This window comes from Prenolepis imparis, unplaced genomic scaffold (genome assembly GCF_030444845.1).
Source record: "Prenolepis imparis isolate NDT839.2.m4 unplaced genomic scaffold, iyPreImpa1.0 SCAF_3, whole genome shotgun sequence".
NCBI lineage: Eukaryota > Metazoa > Arthropoda > Insecta > Hymenoptera > Formicidae > Prenolepis > Prenolepis imparis.
The window spans coordinates 19273513-19292367 of NW_028141161.1; the positions used below are offsets into that span (position 1 = coordinate 19273513).

At 34.9% G+C, this 18855-nt stretch overlaps 1 protein-coding gene across 50 annotated transcripts in view; it reads right to left on the minus strand.

Annotated features, from left to right (window-relative positions):
* Window positions 1-1266: 1266 nt before the first annotated feature.
* Slo (calcium-activated potassium channel slo) overlaps window positions 1267-18855 on the minus strand; it is a 101690-nt gene continuing 84101 nt past the window's right edge. For 16 of the 50 annotated variants that reach the window (XM_083033552.1, XM_083033551.1, XM_083033565.1 and 13 more), the window contains 14 exons: window positions 17820-17870; window positions 15644-15664; window positions 13384-13446; window positions 10964-10996; window positions 10670-10802; window positions 8889-8948; window positions 7083-7479; window positions 6707-6890; window positions 6514-6579; window positions 6216-6352; window positions 5898-6010; window positions 5654-5815; window positions 5006-5099; window positions 1267-4772 (listed from right to left, as the gene is read on the minus strand). In XM_083033552.1, the coding sequence (XP_082889678.1) occupies window positions 4692-4772; window positions 5006-5099; window positions 5654-5815; window positions 5898-6010; window positions 6216-6352; window positions 6514-6579; window positions 6707-6890; window positions 7083-7479; window positions 8889-8948; window positions 10670-10802; window positions 10964-10996; window positions 13384-13446; window positions 15644-15664; window positions 17820-17870 (1595 nt within the window). In that variant the 3' untranslated portion in view covers window positions 1267-4691. The remainder of the gene's footprint in view (window positions 4773-5005; window positions 5100-5653; window positions 5816-5897; window positions 6011-6215; window positions 6353-6513; window positions 6580-6706; window positions 6891-7082; window positions 7480-8888; window positions 8949-10669; window positions 10803-10963; window positions 10997-13383; window positions 13447-15643; window positions 15665-17819; window positions 17871-18855) is intronic. The other 34 variants (XM_083033595.1, XM_083033597.1, XM_083033593.1 and 31 more) reach the window with 15 other exon arrangements.

Below are 18855 nucleotides of genomic sequence, written 5' to 3' on the forward strand. Positions count from 1 at the left end.
GACAACGTTTGATGATATTGATTGAATCGGTGTGCGATTTAATTCTTAAAGAGAGTGCATGAGCGATTCGCGACGCGCGATCGGCCAGCCATAAGTTTCCTTCGTGAATTTTAATTACACCGGATATAATATATGATCGTCTTATCTTTAAATTAATATCATAAGGATCGTCACATGCATAATCACACGGCGCAATCTTTACATACAACTAAAAGATATGATAAAATTATTTCAAACGTCAAGAACGAATTAATAGCTACCGAAATCTTTCTAATTTTTGACTCGCCCCGCGCGACGCAAATCTCGACCAATCATCTAAAACTTTACACAAGGCTCCGACAAGATTTCTTTTTTTTGTGTCGCTTAATAAACGACAACCACAAAATCTAACGCACGAATTTGTTTTATTTTCGTATAGAATCGCGTCAAGGCGAGACAGAATCACCGAAGCTCTCTCTCTCGAAGCTTTCTCTGGCTCTTAAGGACTCGCGAAGGACACGCTTGCATAATCATAATTCGCCGATAAACGTTTCTTTGCAAGAAAACTCAAAGAAGGCAAAAGGAGAAAAGAAAACAAATGTATAAATAAACATTTCTCGAGAACAAGACGACACGCACGCATCTGAGACATGATCAAATCAATCGCAAGATTTTCGCGTTACGCACAGCTTTTTTTCGCGTTACGCACAGCTTTCTTATAGTTGACTCGATATTCTCACATTTTTTTGTTTTCGTCAAAATATGTTAGTTTGACAGAATAAAGAATTTCGAAAATTTATCTCACAATTTCATTCGTAATAATTACGATACGCATGAAGAATATTTTTGAAACTTGATATTAAAATTAGCGATATCTATCTATATAGACTGCGTTTAAAAAGTAGAGATCTTGTCATAAAATAAGAAAGTATGTTCTTACAAAATTAGTAAAACTTTATAAAGAAATTATTATATTTTCTTAAACAACAAATTTTGAATTAGAGTTTAAATTGGAAATTCTTTCTCTTTTTTTCCTATTATGTTAAAAATTACTTAAAGCAGTTTATAATTTTTGAATTTAAGTCATTAAAATTTTTTGTAATTTTTAAGAGAGAGCTAAACTTATAAAAAGAAATATTCGCATCTAATCAATCGATAATGAATATATATATCTCTGCTCTGATTCTAATCTTTTTAGATACACACACATTATTTTATTCTAGTACTTTTGGCATCTATGTAACTAGTTCTATTATATTTTTACAAATGAAAAAAAAACAAAATCTCTTTTCATCTATTTTCAAAGTCGAGGGAAGGGTGCAGAGTAAGAGGCAATTACACATATCGACATGTTCCCCACTTTCTTCTCTCCTCTCGCAATCTCTCTTCTTAATTTTTTTTTTCTTCTATTTTCATTAAACATTCGTGCCACGTAATTTCGAATCTCGAGACGGATAGAATTAGGGGCGACTGGGAGCAACAGAAAAGACGAGTAAAATACATCATTCCAAACGAATGTCAAATATTAAAATTGTTATAAATAAATAAAAAAACATATATGATGCTTCATGATCGATTTAATTATAAAAATATTTAATTTTGACAAAAAGAAATACATCAGAAAAGAAAAAAAAACATTTAATATGTAATTCTCAGCGTTGCCCTCATAATTAAATTGTAAAAAACACAAAGCGTTTACTTCGCAACTAAAAATTTTCTAGAAAATATATACGTTTCAAAAAAAGTTTTGCACCATTCAAATTTTTACTAAAATGTATTGTATATAAGTGCAAGTATATATTGTTTAAATTAAACAAAAAATATATCTGTCAGATAAATTAATTACTAAAAAAAAAAAAAATTATCTTCCTTTCCATCTCAATACAAAAATGTGGCATACTAAGAAGATGCAAAACTATATTTGACGTCTGCTAACAACGAGATATTTTGCAATATAACTTCGTGCAATCTGGGAATGAAAGCTAGATCTCTATTATGATATTTTTCTCGTGAGAATTTAAGATCCTACGTAGCCTTTCTGAATAATCCTTCGGACCAGTTGCACCGACGACATCCACCACTGAATCAACTAAATTTCTTTTTTTATTCGCGTTACATTACATAGAGAATTTAATTTGTTCAATTAGATATTCAATTGTTAGCTCCCTTCCTTTCGTCTGCGTTATCAGTGCTTTATGAAAGGATAACTCGCGCGCTCTGACCAGAAATTTAGTTAAGTTCAGGACTGTCAGTGCAGCTAAGCCCTGACATCTCTTCGCTCACGTGTCCTTTGTACTTCGCAGAGTGCGTGTCCACTCGCGCGCCTCGCCTTGCTCTTTCTTTTGCCGCACACACACTCGAGCTATACATAGAAAGTTATGTATGTACAACGATATTAACACGAACTGCAGTGGCAGTGAACAGTGCACGTGGATATTGCAAACAGCAGCAGCAGCAGCAACAGCAGCAGCAGCAGCAGTAGCGGCGGCGGCGGCGACGGCGGCGGCAACGACGATGACGACAATTATACAAGGTGTATGCATAATATACGAAACACGGTAGCGACTACCACAGCTAGTTTTTAATCTGTCTGCTTCGTAATCTTTGTTCTTTTTTTTTTATTTTACTGTTTGCCATCCTCAATCGTGGATTTCCGATCCTGTGGCGAACGCGAAACAGGGGTGACTGACACTAGTTTATCGTCGTCACGATTCTAGTTCTCGTTCTCAATTTTTCTCCTTCGTTTCTTCCGCTTTTTTATGTTGGCCACCTTTTTGAAGAACAGCCTCATGTATATATATATATATATATTATATATTTATATATATATATATATATATATATATATATATATATAAATCCGCTCGCGTCGCACTCGCGCGCGCATTAATCCCTTTCGACCTCATTCTCGATTTTGTGTGTATATGTGCGTGTATATATTTATGCCTGATGTGTGTAAGTACATGTATGTGAGGATCGAATTATAGATCGTATGTATGTAACTGCGCGCGCGCGTGCGTCGTTATTTACATGCCTGTTCTCGTACGTGTGTGATTACATGTGCGTGTTTTTCTGTGTACGAGTCCGTTTTGCACGCGCACACGTTTGTATGCGCAGCGGGAGAAAGATCAAATGTATGAGAGAGTGTATGTATGTGAGAAGGGATTATAGAGTACTTGTATATAAGTGTATCTGTGTATTTTTCTTACATATATGTATATTTTTCTTCTTTATATATATATATATATATATATGTACGTTCGTATGTATATATATATGTACATATTATACATATACATATATATATACATATACATATATATGTACACACACACGTGAGTTTCACAAAAATATATAAAAGAGAGAATGTCTATGTATACATATATATATGTGCATATATACCTATAATGTATATATACCGATATATAGACGATTTTTATATACTTAAAGTTGTGTGGAAAAGGGTATTTTATCGTAATTATCTATATGTATATACATATACATATACATATATATATATATATATATATATATATGCATGTATGTATGTATATGTATATATAGAACCTGTAGAAAGTGCTTCTGATTGAGATTTTTTTGTTTCACATTAGCCATAAAACAAGACACACGAGGTAAAGATTGCGCGTAAGTAGTCCGGCATTACGTTTGCTCCGGCAAATTCGATTCGCGCCGAATCCGGCACTCTTGTCTATGAGAGACGACGAGAGGAATCTCTCTCGAGATGAGACGAGGCGATTGGACGAACGAATCCAGTTCGCTGCACTCTTATACGGGCTTCTCTCTCTCAATATTTCCCTTGTGTTTCCCCTCGTCGTCTTCTCACAGCTCGCTCGTTGAACAACGGTGTTCTCTTGGATGCGTATTATATACATTATAACATGTGCCGAGACGAATTATATTACGACGGCAAGTGTTCTTCATCTTCTTCCGTTTCCACCGCGCAGGATACTGCAATTCCACAGCGCCTGTCGAGGCTAAGCCACGTGCTAAACTTTTAAGCTATATTCCTCTTCCCCTCCCCCACCGTCCACTTTCTTCGTTCCCGGTTTACGGAGGGCCGATAGAGGAGCTTGATAACACAGTGTGACGCTTTGCGAAATGTCTGATTCAGTCCTGACGGCGTCGTCTTCGGGCGAAGACGATTATTCTTATTAGTCCGATATAAAGAAAGAGAGACGTGTAGCTACCCTCAGACCGCACAATTATGCCACTCTCCGTTGTCCCTTTGTGTGCGTCCTCTTCTCCTCGCATATATTCTCTTCATTCTATCCTCCTCGTCTCCTCACTTCGATTTAAAGATACTCGTTCGTTAGGCTTCCGAGAGTCTTTGTCCACGCGATCGCGCATCAATTTTCGAGATATTCGACCATAATTCGGATAAAAATAATCACATTATATAAACAAAGCTGAACGAAATCCTCGAGGAGCGATCGAATCGGCGAATGAGGCTTCAATAATATTTGTAGCTTGTCATATGTATCGACGAAAAAAAAAAAAAAAAAAAACATACGACTGCAATTCACTATTTCTTTTTGCGGTAATAACTCGTTGATGATGCGCGATATCATACGACGATGGTGTTCCTCGGCGAAGACGAGACGGTTACAGGGACGACGGGCGGCACAATGATTTCTAACGCATGATTAGATGTAGGAATATGGTCCATCGGTGAGGGCGCTACACAGCAACAATCAGGAGGAGTCGTCCTTGCCTCGGGCACCTCTGCTTGGCCTATATTCGAGACCCGGATCGAACTGCATCAGCACGAAAACCTGGCGATTTAAAATTAACGGACCGGATAAAATAATTCCGTTCGATTGTTCGATGTCTGTATTTTCAGTTAACGTGATATTGGAAAATTATATTAAATTGGAAAATTGCCAATTACGTATATGTAAATTATTGGATTATCATGTTTCTGCGCGTTACTAAATTGTTTCAAAATTTGCTGCAAAAAAATTTCTAAAAAAATATATAATATGATTATTTAAAACGCTACGCTTACCTGATCTGTGGGTAGTAATGTGAAGTCATCGGGTGGATTTGTGATCACGTATCGCTTGGAAGAGGCGTCGCACGACGAGCTAGTGTCTCGAAACCTAGAAGATTCAGGTACATGTCAGCGAATGAGAATATAAGGCATAGTACATCGACGAGAACACGAGCTGTAACTATATACACCAAATGTACTCGTATATAACTAAACTAATCAAAGTCGAGCTAACTATTAAGCTAAACTAAAATATAAACTAAGCTAAACTGAATTAAACGATGGACGTATGTGACGGATAACTAAACGCTAAACAAACAACGAGATGACACAAAGATAGAAAGAGAGAGAGAGAGAGAGAAATAGTAAAAAATGATAGGTATTTTTTGGATGAGAGGGCAACTTACAATCGTTGCTTCGTTATTTTCGTTTTTTTTTTGTTTCATGATGCAAAAACGCAAAGTGCAAAATGTGTGCGGCAAGAAAATCATAATCAAGTCGCATGGTATAAGTATACGTGAGTAGTAAGAGATAATAAATGGCGGTACAATAATGGCGGCAATCAGAGAAATTGCTGTTTTCAAATACGGTAATATATATACAATGTATGTGCGTAAGGATAATCCAATAAATACCATCGAGAGAGGGAAAAAAGTCCGGTACCTGTACCTGTACAGACCAATGCACAGCATTCCGTACGACTTTAATGCTGCGACAAAGAGGTCACCGTACTTGCCTCCCTCGCCATATTGAGCCAATGGTCCGTCGTACAACGCGATCTGACCAACGCGACACCGATCTCTATTGGACAGACTGTCTGCCGTACTGCAAATTAAATATCGCGTTTAATTTGTCTTTCTCTGAAAAATTAAAAATAAATAACGAATTTCTTTTTCCAACATCTTACCTGTAACCTCCCCTTAAACCTGCTCCTTCAGCTAGGATCAATTCCAACTCGGGTGTAGCTCCACCGGTGATCAATGATCGAATCAGAGTCAGCGCATTTTGATTGAAGTATGTCTGCAGAAGTAGATGAAATTATATATATATATATATATATATATATATATATAGTCTTTACATTCTCATGTTACGCTAGCGTTTCAAAGAAGAGCGAGAATATTAAATATTGAAAATTATCGCGAGACTAAACGTGTTGTGAAAAATATATGTATTATTGATCCAGGGCTATACACGGTCGGAATAATGAATTTTTTACACTGACCGTCGACATAAGCGAATCCAGTACGCTGACGGCGAAGGCAGTGCCGCAGGCGAACGGTTGCGTGAGGTAGAGTTCCGTGTCCGGGTCATCGTCGTCGTCCTGGTCAAGGAACTGCACGTTGCTGTCATTTACAAGTTCTGGAACAGGTAGATGATATTGATATTTTAATATTTGTCACGATAAAATCGTTTGTCTTTGTGAGAAATATTTTCAAACGATGACTGAGTATATTTTTATACATTAAAGCGATATCAAGTATATAAAAATATATAAAGATTGATAGAATCTTTTCCATTACCTGTAATCATTGGCACATTTGCTCCGTAAACGGATCCCCGCCGCTGCAAAACGATCGGGCTGCCAACTGAAATTAAATATCTCGCTTTCATTATTTGTTATAATTTGCATTTTCGATTTAATATACATATAATATAGTTTTAAAGTAAGATCTCCATTTCGTACAAATGACAATGACATATCTTCGAGTATACCTTGGCTAAGCACGCCGATTGTATCGTCGAAAGTCATAGCCTTGATATTGAGGGACGCGAGGATAGCCTCCTTGTCGGCGAGGGTGGGGTCATCATTGCTAGGCACTTTTGCCGACAGGATGCAACACATGTCACATAGATTCACGTTAACGGCACGTAAGTCGGCTCTACTTAATGGCGAACCCTGCAAAATGTTATTCAAATAAAATATAAATCTCCTGAAAGATTTCAAATAAAATAAAAAACGTATAGGAAGACAAAGAGAATTTCCATCTTTATTGAGACATCCTGTTCTACACGATAATAAAAAAAATCTGAATTACTGCGCGGAACAACTTTTGTGATTCAACTGAACAAGAACAAAACAGATTCTCACATTTAGAACCGATATCTTTGGTAGATTCTGCAACATTTTCCACTCGCGGCGTATGTAGTCCACCGATCCGACTATCACTACGTGTTTAAGCTCGTGGTAATGAAAATTGGAAGCTCGTAATGGCATGACAAGGTTTCTCAGTCCGATGAGAGGCGAGTCGGGATCGGCGAACAGGCAAACGACGACGTGTCCGTTTAGGACTGTCATCGCCGCCTGGTTACGATCCAGTATGCAGTCTTCGAGGTTGCGAGAGGGACTCCAATGGAACATCCCCGTCGAGTCGTATTTCATCTCGGTCTTCTCGAAATCGAAATCTTTCGCTTGATCGTCAGCGATCCCGACCTGAAGACCACCATTGTTGTTGACGTTCGTGCCAGCCGAGGCTCTGCTCGTTGGCCTGAAAAAATCGCATTTTTGCGATTATATGAATGAAGCTACAGACGTGAAATTGTCATTGTCAACTGTATGGAAAATCAATAACGGAGGAACAAGTAGTTTTACACTAATCGATAATAGAAAATCTTAAAGGAATTACACTCAGAATTCTCCTCTCTGAAAGTTCTTGTTAATTTCATCAAAAATAAATAGTAAAGCCACATTTTCGCATGCATTTCAGACGCATCATAATGTTTATGTCATCTAGCACTCTACTGGTGTTGTTACTCTTTACATTTCGAGATGAGTTAGCTAATAGATTAATTTTACTATAGATTAAAGCAAAAAAAATATAAGAGAAATATTCGAAGGTATTAAGCTCTCTTACTGCGTGCATATAAATACAGTGATTGTGTAAAATAAGTAGAATTGCCTCTGTAAAAATTCAGAATTTTGCGCTTTAGTAGCGAATATCACGAAGTGACTAAAACGAAAAAATTTATTGGATGTCTATTTAAAACGTCGCGAAAGAATTGCAAATAGTTCGTTGGAAATAAATTCGAACAAACTTATTAAAGTATAAGAAACGTCGATCGACGTAATATTCGTCGAACGTGTTACGCGAAAATTTGACACGCATATATGACACCCACGTGCTTTTACGAGCGTCTTTAATGTCAGTCGTGTATGTTTTTCCGAGATTAAGTATCCTCGTAAAACTCGCGGACTTTAATACTTTTTGCGCTGTGACATGTAACTGCAAACGTGATGCGCAACTTCAAACATGTAAAGGTAATGTTTCGCGTTGGCGTTTGATCATTTAACAGCGCAATATACTGCTTGTGATATTTAAGGATCAGACTGTCGTTAATAATTTATCTCATCTTATTATAAATCTTTTATAAAGTGGAAAGAATCGATTTACGATGCACATCAAATTTAACGGACCAACGTTTTAAGTTAACTATTAAGATAAATCCGTGTCACTTCTAGGAAAAAAGGCAAATTATGCAATTAATTTTTCTGATAAATAATACAATAAAATAACTAATTTTATGGGAAAAGGTAGAAACAATAAAACGTAAAACAATTGGAAATTATTTTTACATAGAAAATTAAACGTATCAAAAAATTCCTAAATTATATGTAAAGTCTATAACTTTGATTGTGCTTTATGATCTACTCCTACTGGCATCAAATTTTTGATTACATCGTAATAACTGAAACTTAAAATTTAAATAGCAATACATAATATTCTTAGTAGATTTTTTTTTGGTAAGAAAAATACGTTTGTTTTGACTGAATAAACATTTTGTCGCATTATCATACAAGAATATAATTCGACATGCAGGGAGCATGTTCATTATTAAATAGTAGTAGGATAAAGCAGTCACATCACAACACAAGGTAGCGTTAACAACAGAAGCGTACATGAGCTTTTTGACTTCGTAGGCGAGATGGTAGCCAGCGTATGCGGACTCCTCTTGCGATCTGGAATCAGAAGGTTGCGTAACGTTGGATCTGTTCTCAGATGACTTTGTCTGATTTTCTGGTCCACGGTGAGAAGGACATAATGATGACAGTGATGAATGATTCTTTGGACAATTATATGTACGATATTTCATCGAGACGCACGTCAATGTTGTTGCGAATAATAAGATCTAATGTGAAAGAAAGTATACGAACCGCACGTTTATTGGCAAAAGGCATCAAACGCTCAGATCTTTTCGAATAATGGCAGAAATTCTACAACTAATCTAGCGAACGTGTGTAACAGGTTCATCGGAAAATGTCAACGACCACCTGTAGCCTGTAACTTGCAACGTCCGATAGCATAGTAGTACGAGTGGCTATCGTTCGCGCGCGAACGATTTCTCTCGTGATTTATGCGAATCGTTTATCGTTCAAGTTTGCCGCGCCTTTTGTCAACAATTGGCTGAAACGATAGATAGCACATCGATCTTTCTCGTTCCCAACAGGATTGTCTCTGATGTACTATTTTATTATGCAATTAAATGACTCTGTTCTACGTATAATGTACAATAATATTTTTCGAAATATACAGAACAATTAGGCAGATAATTATAGAATTTAACTGTTCGATAATCACATGTCGATATCGTAATTTTGCTGATTCAAAAAAAAAAAGATGTAGAAAATTATACTCGATCGCGAATGGATGAATTGATTCTGGATCGCATTCGAAGATCTCTACCGAGAATTGGCGGACGTTAAATCTTTGCGGGTTACATGGATCGTATGTTCAACAGTTTTAGACACATGCTAATCGAAGAAAAACGAATGCAGAGGTTGTTGATACATTAATGTGCAGATCATCCTAGTGCACTCGATTAAAATAGGTCTTATTAACAGATTAATATCGTTTAGCTGAAAAGTACACGCATTTATACAGAAAAAAAAATATATGAAAGGCGCATATTTAAAACTGCATTTACTTTGTAATGTTATATATCATTAGGTTATTCAAAATATGTTGCCATCAATTCGTCAATTAGAGAGTATTGTGCAACATATTATGTTTACAAAAGAGTTTTCACACACAGGATAACTTGGCAACTTCCGTTTTGTTTATCCAACCAGAATTCCATTACAATTTGAATAACCCCTATATAATACGCGTGAAGAGAAATCTATGTAATGTCTAATCGTGCAACTATATAGATATAGTACAATATATAAGCTTATATAATTAAAGTGTAAAATAATATACGTTGTACGACAGGATAGAGAGAAAGATTAGAGCGCACTTTAGGAAAATATTTATGTTCAAGCGACTCAGAAGAAAGCGATTCGTTGTTTACAATGTGTCAGTATTAAATGTCGAGTGCACTGTAAGTCTCGCTATAAAGTGACACAAATACGAAAATAAGAAAAAAATAGAATAAAGAAATCCGAACGTCGTTTCTATTGGAAGTTCGCTTTTCACGCAGCCTCTTCTTTCATCAATAATTCTCAGTAGTGAAATTCGCATGTGTTGCTTGGATTAGGTGCGAAACAGACATGTCATTGAATACTCTGGTCATCAATGATTACGAATGCAGATGTGTCTTTATATATGTGTATATATATATATATATATATATATGTATATATATATATGTATATATGATGACGATGATATAAGTGAATAATGTTTGGATGCGTATGCTTTGAGTGACGATAAAGTTACAGTGCGCAGAATAATTAGGTACCTCTGATTATACGGTTGATTCGGACTGGACAGACTGTCATTCGTCGCTCGATTCACGTTCGGCTTCACCTTATTGACCTGCTTTGTCGAATTTATCAAGGTCATCCCAACGGAGTTCCGATGATTTCTCATGGCTGCAACATAACGGAATATCAATGTTGGAAGATGAGGTGAAGAGAAACGCGAACCGTCAAATGCAAACTTCTCGTAATCAAACATTTCTCGTTAAACAACTGGTTAATAATAATTCCTAATTGATTAAGTTAAAATTATAGAACTTGCAATTGAGACTTACCATTCGGATCGTCTCGTTCGCGGCTGATTTCACCTAAAATGGACAAAACAGTGTTAATTCCAAATCTGAGCATCCTATTTGCCGCCGATAGTGGGCAAAGCAACAATGATTAAGACGATTAGAGTGTCACACTGATCCTAACTCCCCCCATTACAGCGCACATTATTTCCGTGGTGATGAGCCTACAGCCCCATGCTTACAGGCGCGCATACTTCACCCTACACTTGTATTTTGCATATGTCAAGAAATTAATCATTAATGGCGCCAATCGAAATAGAAATCTCTTAATTACAAAGGATTTTATATGAATTTTCTGTTTTTTTTTTATATTATACTTCTTTTACTAATAAAATAAATTAAAAGACGAAACATTTTAATTTTTAGAAATTGACTGATTCCATTAAAATTTCTATTAAAATTTTCTATTAAAATTTTATCGTGTAATTCTAAAGGTAATAGACGAATTACTTTCTATGCAAAAATTACTTTTAAAAATTCTCTTATTCTATTGTGAAATAATATAGTAAACGTTAAGTATTTTACCCCAAATAATAATACATTTTATTTTCTAAAGTGTATTGTGTCAAATATAGGAAGAAAAATTAAAGCTGTAATTAAACAATGTCTGCTCCAGAAGTAAACGCAAGCCATAGTAGCATTATAAAAATTTACGAGAACAATATAAAGCACGTATCGCGGTAGCTTTTTGAATAATTATTTTCTGTAAATAATGAAACAAAATTATAAAGTGCATTATATATATATTTTATATATATAATGTTATCAAACTAAAACTTTTATATTAGAAAAACTATTAATCTACCGTGCTGTATACAACTATATGTTTATCTTTAAAAATTAAAAACAACAAGATATTATTACTCTGAAAAACGCGTTTCACAAGTCAACGAATCAATCGTGGAACAAGCATCTCTAAATATATGATATAAAAATTTCTATTTACCATATACAAAGGTTACAGGATAAAATTAATTTAGCAAAAAATACTTGTGCTAAAACAACGTTTCTCAAACAAATTTTGTCAAAAAAATCTTTAATTTGAAAATTGCATATTTGCTTTATTAAAATACGTTGAATATTAAAAAAAAAAATACCACGATAAAAAGAAATTTAATTTGTATCTGAAAAAAAATCTGTATTTTATATCATATATTTAGATTTACATTTAATTACATTCAATAAATTGATGTAAAAGTGTGAGAAACGTTTGTGCAATTAAACGAGATTTACTACTTGCGCAGACGAGCACCAATAAATGTTCTGAGCATTTAAATTTTTAAATATAATTACGCGATTTTACTTTATTTTCTAAAAGAATTTTGACATTATTATTATCTTGTATTTATTATTCTCATCGCAATTTTTGAAAATATTGATCGCTTTATAAAAGAGTTAGATTATATAGCAAAATATGTTTTTATAAATAATCGTTAATTGAAATTGCCTGATTATTCGTTTTCTCGTGAAAACTGTATCAACGCTTTTAAAAATGATACATACAATCCGTCACATAATATTTAATTCTACATACATTAAAAGAATTGCTGGAATTATTTAACAATCTCTATAAATAATTACATTTTGTTCATTAAGAATTTATTCTGACTAGATTGCAAAATTATATATATTAAAGTCACTTTATAGAGTAATTATAAAGTAAAATGTAAATAAATAATATTAAAAATCAATGCTATAAGACTACTAAATGCTATTGCGACTATACTAAAAGTATGTTTTGTGCAAAATCTAATATAAACTTTTAATAAATTAAAAAATTTTAATATAAAACAGAAAATGATATTTTTTTAGCTCAAGTATACAGAGAACACAATTTTACGTAACAAACACAATTCTCAAACCAATAGTCATAAAAATATTTAACATGACATAAAATTAATGTAAAATGTATACTGCATTCGTACAGAAATAAAATAATGGAAAAGTATGAATGGTTATCGAAACTATTAGTCAGCTGCATGCACCTGTCACCATAATGGAGAAAGTAGTACATACGAGAATAATACGCAAGCGTAACATAAACGTATGCTTGTGTATTATGTATGATAAAAATAAAAAAAATTATGACACTTCGCTCATTAGTTTTTCCCTACTTTCTCCAATGTTTCAGCAGCAAATAAACAGATTATAATCGCTATTACTTAATCGAACAAAACGTGTCAATAACTAATCGGTCAAGCGTGTTTGATAAAGCGTATCAAACTTCCGATGTCAATTGAAAGTGATGATTTTTTTAAAGCTCGCCTTTAGTGTCTTTCGGCTACTATTAATCAAGCGCGACTTTTTATTAATGTATTATTTGTGTCGTATTGCCGATCGCGAAATTAGAAAGGGCAGCTTGCGAGACTGTAGCATGGTTTTTGATTGAGGTGTAACTGTACCTCTTACGTGAACCATCTTGGGCAGTTCTGGCGGAGTGAATGTGGGGGGAGGATGGTGGTCGTCTGTAACAAACCACTACACATGTTAGCTACCCTAACTAATTACCTAAAGTCTAATTGCTACTCTATCGTTGGACGGTACTAAATCTGCGAATTAACTTCTAGAAGCGAAGTTCCGTTTCAGCGTCACGATAATTCAGAAATCATCACAACAGATTTTCATGGTACTTATTAAGAAAACATTGCGAAAAAAATTATTTTTCTTACCTTGCATTAAATTCTAAAATGCGTCTAAAATAATAAAATGTAAAAAAATATTAAAAATCTATTCTGTCATAACTTAAGCCCTTGATTAAATTTACGATATAATTTATATACAGAGTATAATTTAATATTTAATATACAATATACCTTAAATCGATATATACATCGAATATATAAAAATAAAACAATGAAATGTAAATGTATTATCAAGCTGAAACGGCCTTTCAGTATTTACTAATAAAATATGATCTATAATCACTAAAATTGTAGAGAGACAAGTGCGTACTTTTTAAATTCTAACGATTAAAATACAGTTCGTGACAACATGGACGAGTTGACGGAATGAGATCAAAAAAGATTTTATGGGAATTTTAACTATTTTCGAAACGTCTTCGTCCATATTGCGGGAACGTTATACGACATGGTACTAAAGTCGATCTACGATTATAAACGTGCAGTATGCCCAAACCATTTCTAATTCATGCCGAAGATGACGCAAGTGAAGAAGACGCGACGATATCAATTCCTTCGTTGCTACTAACACACGAAACAAATTTTATTATTTATTTTTCTCATCTCAATACACGGAACAAAGTGCAATCCGTCGTCTCCACTTAACGCTACCGTATTGTATTGTGTCCTACGCATGCAATAATATGACCTTACAGAGTGAATATTTACTCGGCATTATCAGTGCACGCTTTTGCATCCTCCGGGAAAGAGAGTTCACGTGCAAAACGACAAAGATTTTGCGAAAGCTCGAGAGGAATTGAAAGAGTGCATGAAAGAATTATAGAACTTTTCTACTAAAAGCGCAAGGAGAAAAATTCGTTTTTTTTTTTTTTTTTTTATAGGAGAGGTAGGTGGCGAGGAAATGGATTCTGACGTTAGCTTCTCGTCGTGACGAGACGAGATGCGGCGATTGAGACCTGTGTCTATTTGCAACTGACATTATCGAGACCGACGGTGTGTGGAAATATAATATATTGCATGTGTGAAGCTCCACATTACGCGCACTTACTCGAGACCCGTTGAACAAAATTACGCTAATTAGAGATTGCGAACATCGCGGTACACCCGTTTTCGCTCGAAAAGTCAAAGTTGAATCTTCTTTGACACGCTATTTCTAAAAAAACATTCTCGGACAGGAATTGCGCGAAGTGCAATTTTCTGTATTTCTTGACGTTCAGGATAAAATGTCAGATCGCCAAGAATTCTTAGTTTTCTCGGAAAGATAATAAACGGAAACCAACAAAAAGACGATTTACAATCGACAAATCAAGTTACACGAAATACAGTGCACAATATACGGAAATATATTCTCAAATTTTTTAAGTATAAAAGGAAGTATTAAAAAAATTAAATTACGGAATTTTTTTTAAATATCACAAGAATTATTGTTAAATTTCACTGTAAGAGACCGACTTTAAACTGATACAAGTTAATAAAGTTATAATAAATAATCTCTTTTCTTATACGATTTTAATAGTATGGTCTTCTTTCACTTAATTACTGCGAACTTGTTTCAGATAACATTTCATAATTTTCTTCATTAAATCGAATAATATTTTTCAAGTCTTATAATTCAATTTCCTGTGTAATGCTCTACATTTAAGAACATAGGTTTTGCTCGTAATTCAATCTACCGATTCGACCCACTCGCTTGTAAGGTCAAACGAATCGGAAAATGAAGGATAAATCAAGCGGGATATTCGAGTAAACGTGCAAAAGGTGGTAACGCTTCATCGATAGTTAGCGATGAACCTGTATAGTATAGCGTTACTCTGTAAATTGATGGAAATTCGCGTTTGTTTAGCCTACGCTTCTACAAACGCGTTGTACAACGCGTGCGTGCGTCTCGCATCTAAAAATTGCGATCTCTCATCAACGCGATCGCGGCCGGATAGTACGATAAACAATATATACGTATATACAGAGAAGAGGAAATGCATAAATATATATATTAAATATACACCCGCGCTTTGGCTAGACTTACTTGTGCACAAGAGATCTTCACCTATGCGGTAGTGGAGGAGACGAGGAGAAGATAGTTCGGACAGATAGACACATACAGAGAGTTAGTTAAAGAGTTTTGCTTGCGGATCTCGTGTTCTGTGATGAGCCCGCGTGCGCGCGCGCGTGTGTGCTTGTAATCCCGTATGCGAATTCACGTATTGTATATATATATATGCGTGTACATATGTGTACATACTTGGAGACATTTAATGCAACGGCTGATATGTGCGTGTCACGTCGTGTGTGCATGTGTTTATGCGTTTAGGCTCGAACGAGCGATGCAAGTGTGTATAGCAGCGTGTGAATTTGCATGTCAATTAAGTCGACATGTGTCTTATTATTTTCTCTTACGCGCGCATCGCTCACGTGTACTCGTCTACTCTAACATCGCGAAGACTTGTGTGGTGCTTTTTAGTCGGCAAACACCGATCTGCTTCCGAAAGGGGGGACCGGAAGAAAAAAACAATAGTATCGGCGATCGGAGCAAAAACGGACTTGTCACCAACGTTTTCATTGATCCTTCACGTTGGTGGCGAACCGAGTTATCCGCGAGACAGCTCCGATGGCCAACAATTTTTTGTTTTTATGGCGCAGAACACCCGTCGATATTGCCGTCAATCCGAAGGGTATAACAACGTTTGTCCGACTGATTAATAACGCAAATACGGGATACGCGACATCGACGACGTGTTCGAAGGGTGTTCCGCGCGGATTCTCGTAACACATAGGTCAACTCCATACCCAGCATAATTAACACTCATGATTGTCACGAGACGTCATTTGCTGTAACGTCGAAAATTATATATCGGAGAAATATAGAAACATATATATTTGTACAACGACGTTTACGAATTCTTCGGTATTATTCATATTATTCGCGATTGTCTCTATTACAAAACGAGTAAAAATCCACGCAATAAAGAGCTAATAGTATCTAAAAGTATCTCTAATAAAAATGACACGTCGAGTCATTAGATATATCGAACACACCGATGCAAGATTAATTGGAGGTAGTTTAAGACTCAAGGCAGTCACAACACGCCGGTTCTCAATTGAATTAATTTCATAATTCACTCACAACAATTACCATTGAGTAACATTGACAAACTTTCAGGAAAAACTACATTCAAAAAAACGACACTGATAGTAGTGTAATCTCGGTTGCAAAATAGTTAAGAACACCACACCAATAGGGACTCAAACACTAACGATGTTCTACGCTGGAGCCACTTATTAATCTGAACGAACTTTGGCAGATTAGCACAACGACATTAATGTTATTATTAAAATTATTAACGCGGAATACAAGTAAGAATAGAGTAAATATATATCTTGCATTAGTTAGAAGAATTTCAGTGATATGTTTCGCACGTTGTGCTAGTCTTGATGAACATGTATATAATAATCTTTTTGTTTGATAATTTTTCGTTTACAACTGCAGAGATTTTATCGGCAAAATAGGCCTTGACGAGAAATTTATTAATTTTTGAAAAAGATAAATAACAAAAATAATTAAAATTTACGATTACTATTTGTCGCAAATACAATTATATATGATTATAAAAATTGTAAATATATATATATATATATATTCGATTTTTTTTATAATCGTCAAGGTTTCATAATCGAATCATTTTAAGATACAGCGACTTTGTTTCACACTTCAAATTAGAAAATTTTGCTCTGTAAATATTATTTTCGTCAAATTAAAAGAATATTATTATACAAGACCATTATAAACACATGACCTTTGAATCGAAGTTACTTGATATAAAAAATAATAATCTAATATAATATATGAACTTTCACTACACAGTTAATATAATAGTACATCATCATTGTTTTGAAATCATGCATTGATTCGTATTATAGATTTACCAGCAATTTTGCATTTATATGCTAAATCGATATCCATCGCATATCGTTTATGAAAATAAACAAATATTGCTTTTTTTTATTAATAACATTGTAATTTTGTCAATAAAAAGGTTGAGATTGTTTTCGAGTTAAAGGTCATGCCGCTATTAAAATATTATCTCTCTTTTCCTTTCTTGTGTAATCACACCCCGTTCGATGAATTTAAAATTTTGTAATATCCGTATCGGGATTAAGATTAAAAAATGATATTTGGTACACAGTCTACACACGATACGTACTTGCTCTTCCAACCATTTGAACAGCTCGCACGCCTTTCCGGAATGTGGCCACTGCCCGAAGGGAGGAGAACCAGAGCTGTTAGTTGTCACACCAAAACAATGTCAACCTAGATGCGGGGGTCTCAACGGGTGTAGGGGATCTAAATCCGTTGTTCCGATCGATACGTCACGTTTAGTATCAGGGGGTCGGGTTGTTAGAAATTTTTATACTTTGTCTGCGTTTCGCGAGTCACATTCTCTTAAATTGAAATTAGCTTTATATATGTATGTATATAAAATCAATATCTCTCTCAATAATTATATTTAATAAATTGGCTTATAAATCATACACGTGCATAATATTCAGTTCGTATAAAAATTCGCTAGAAATAAATTCCGAAAAAAATCTGACAAGAGAGAGAGATAGAGAGAGAATGTCGGGGTGTATCGCTGATTTGATAAATCATGAATATATTCCCGTTTTTTATGAAAATATCGTTGTAGCTTACTGCAACGTGACCTTCGATGGAGAGATTTATTATTAATACTGGTGTTACAACCATTGCATAATTTACTTCGGCCTACCGTGAGAATCGTAACATACAGAGATTTATATTATATCTGCGCTGTGCTGGTTGAGCTTCGTATTCAGAAATACCTCACATCGAAAACATCATTTTCTCAGAAGTCAATATCGGTTTGCAGAGTGTCGGCGTTATTGTTGTGATGTTGGTGAGTGGTGTCAAATATGCTCGGATATGTGAGGGGGAAATGAGATATTTTTAGCCAACGTGTATTCGATAAACCCTGGGCATCGATTATCATCGTCCCTGTAAGCTGTATAAGCTCATGGTAAGCTTACGTCTTGGTGCTTTTTCTGGTTGCGTGCTGAATCCAATTAATCATCCGGCGCGCGCACTTAGCGACATTGAAACTCTACCACGGAAACGGAATTTTACGTGTGCACGATCAATATTTTACTAAATAACACACTGCCGTAGTTTCTTTCCTGGCTATTAAAATACATTTTGAAGTTAAAAATAAGAAAAAGGAATAA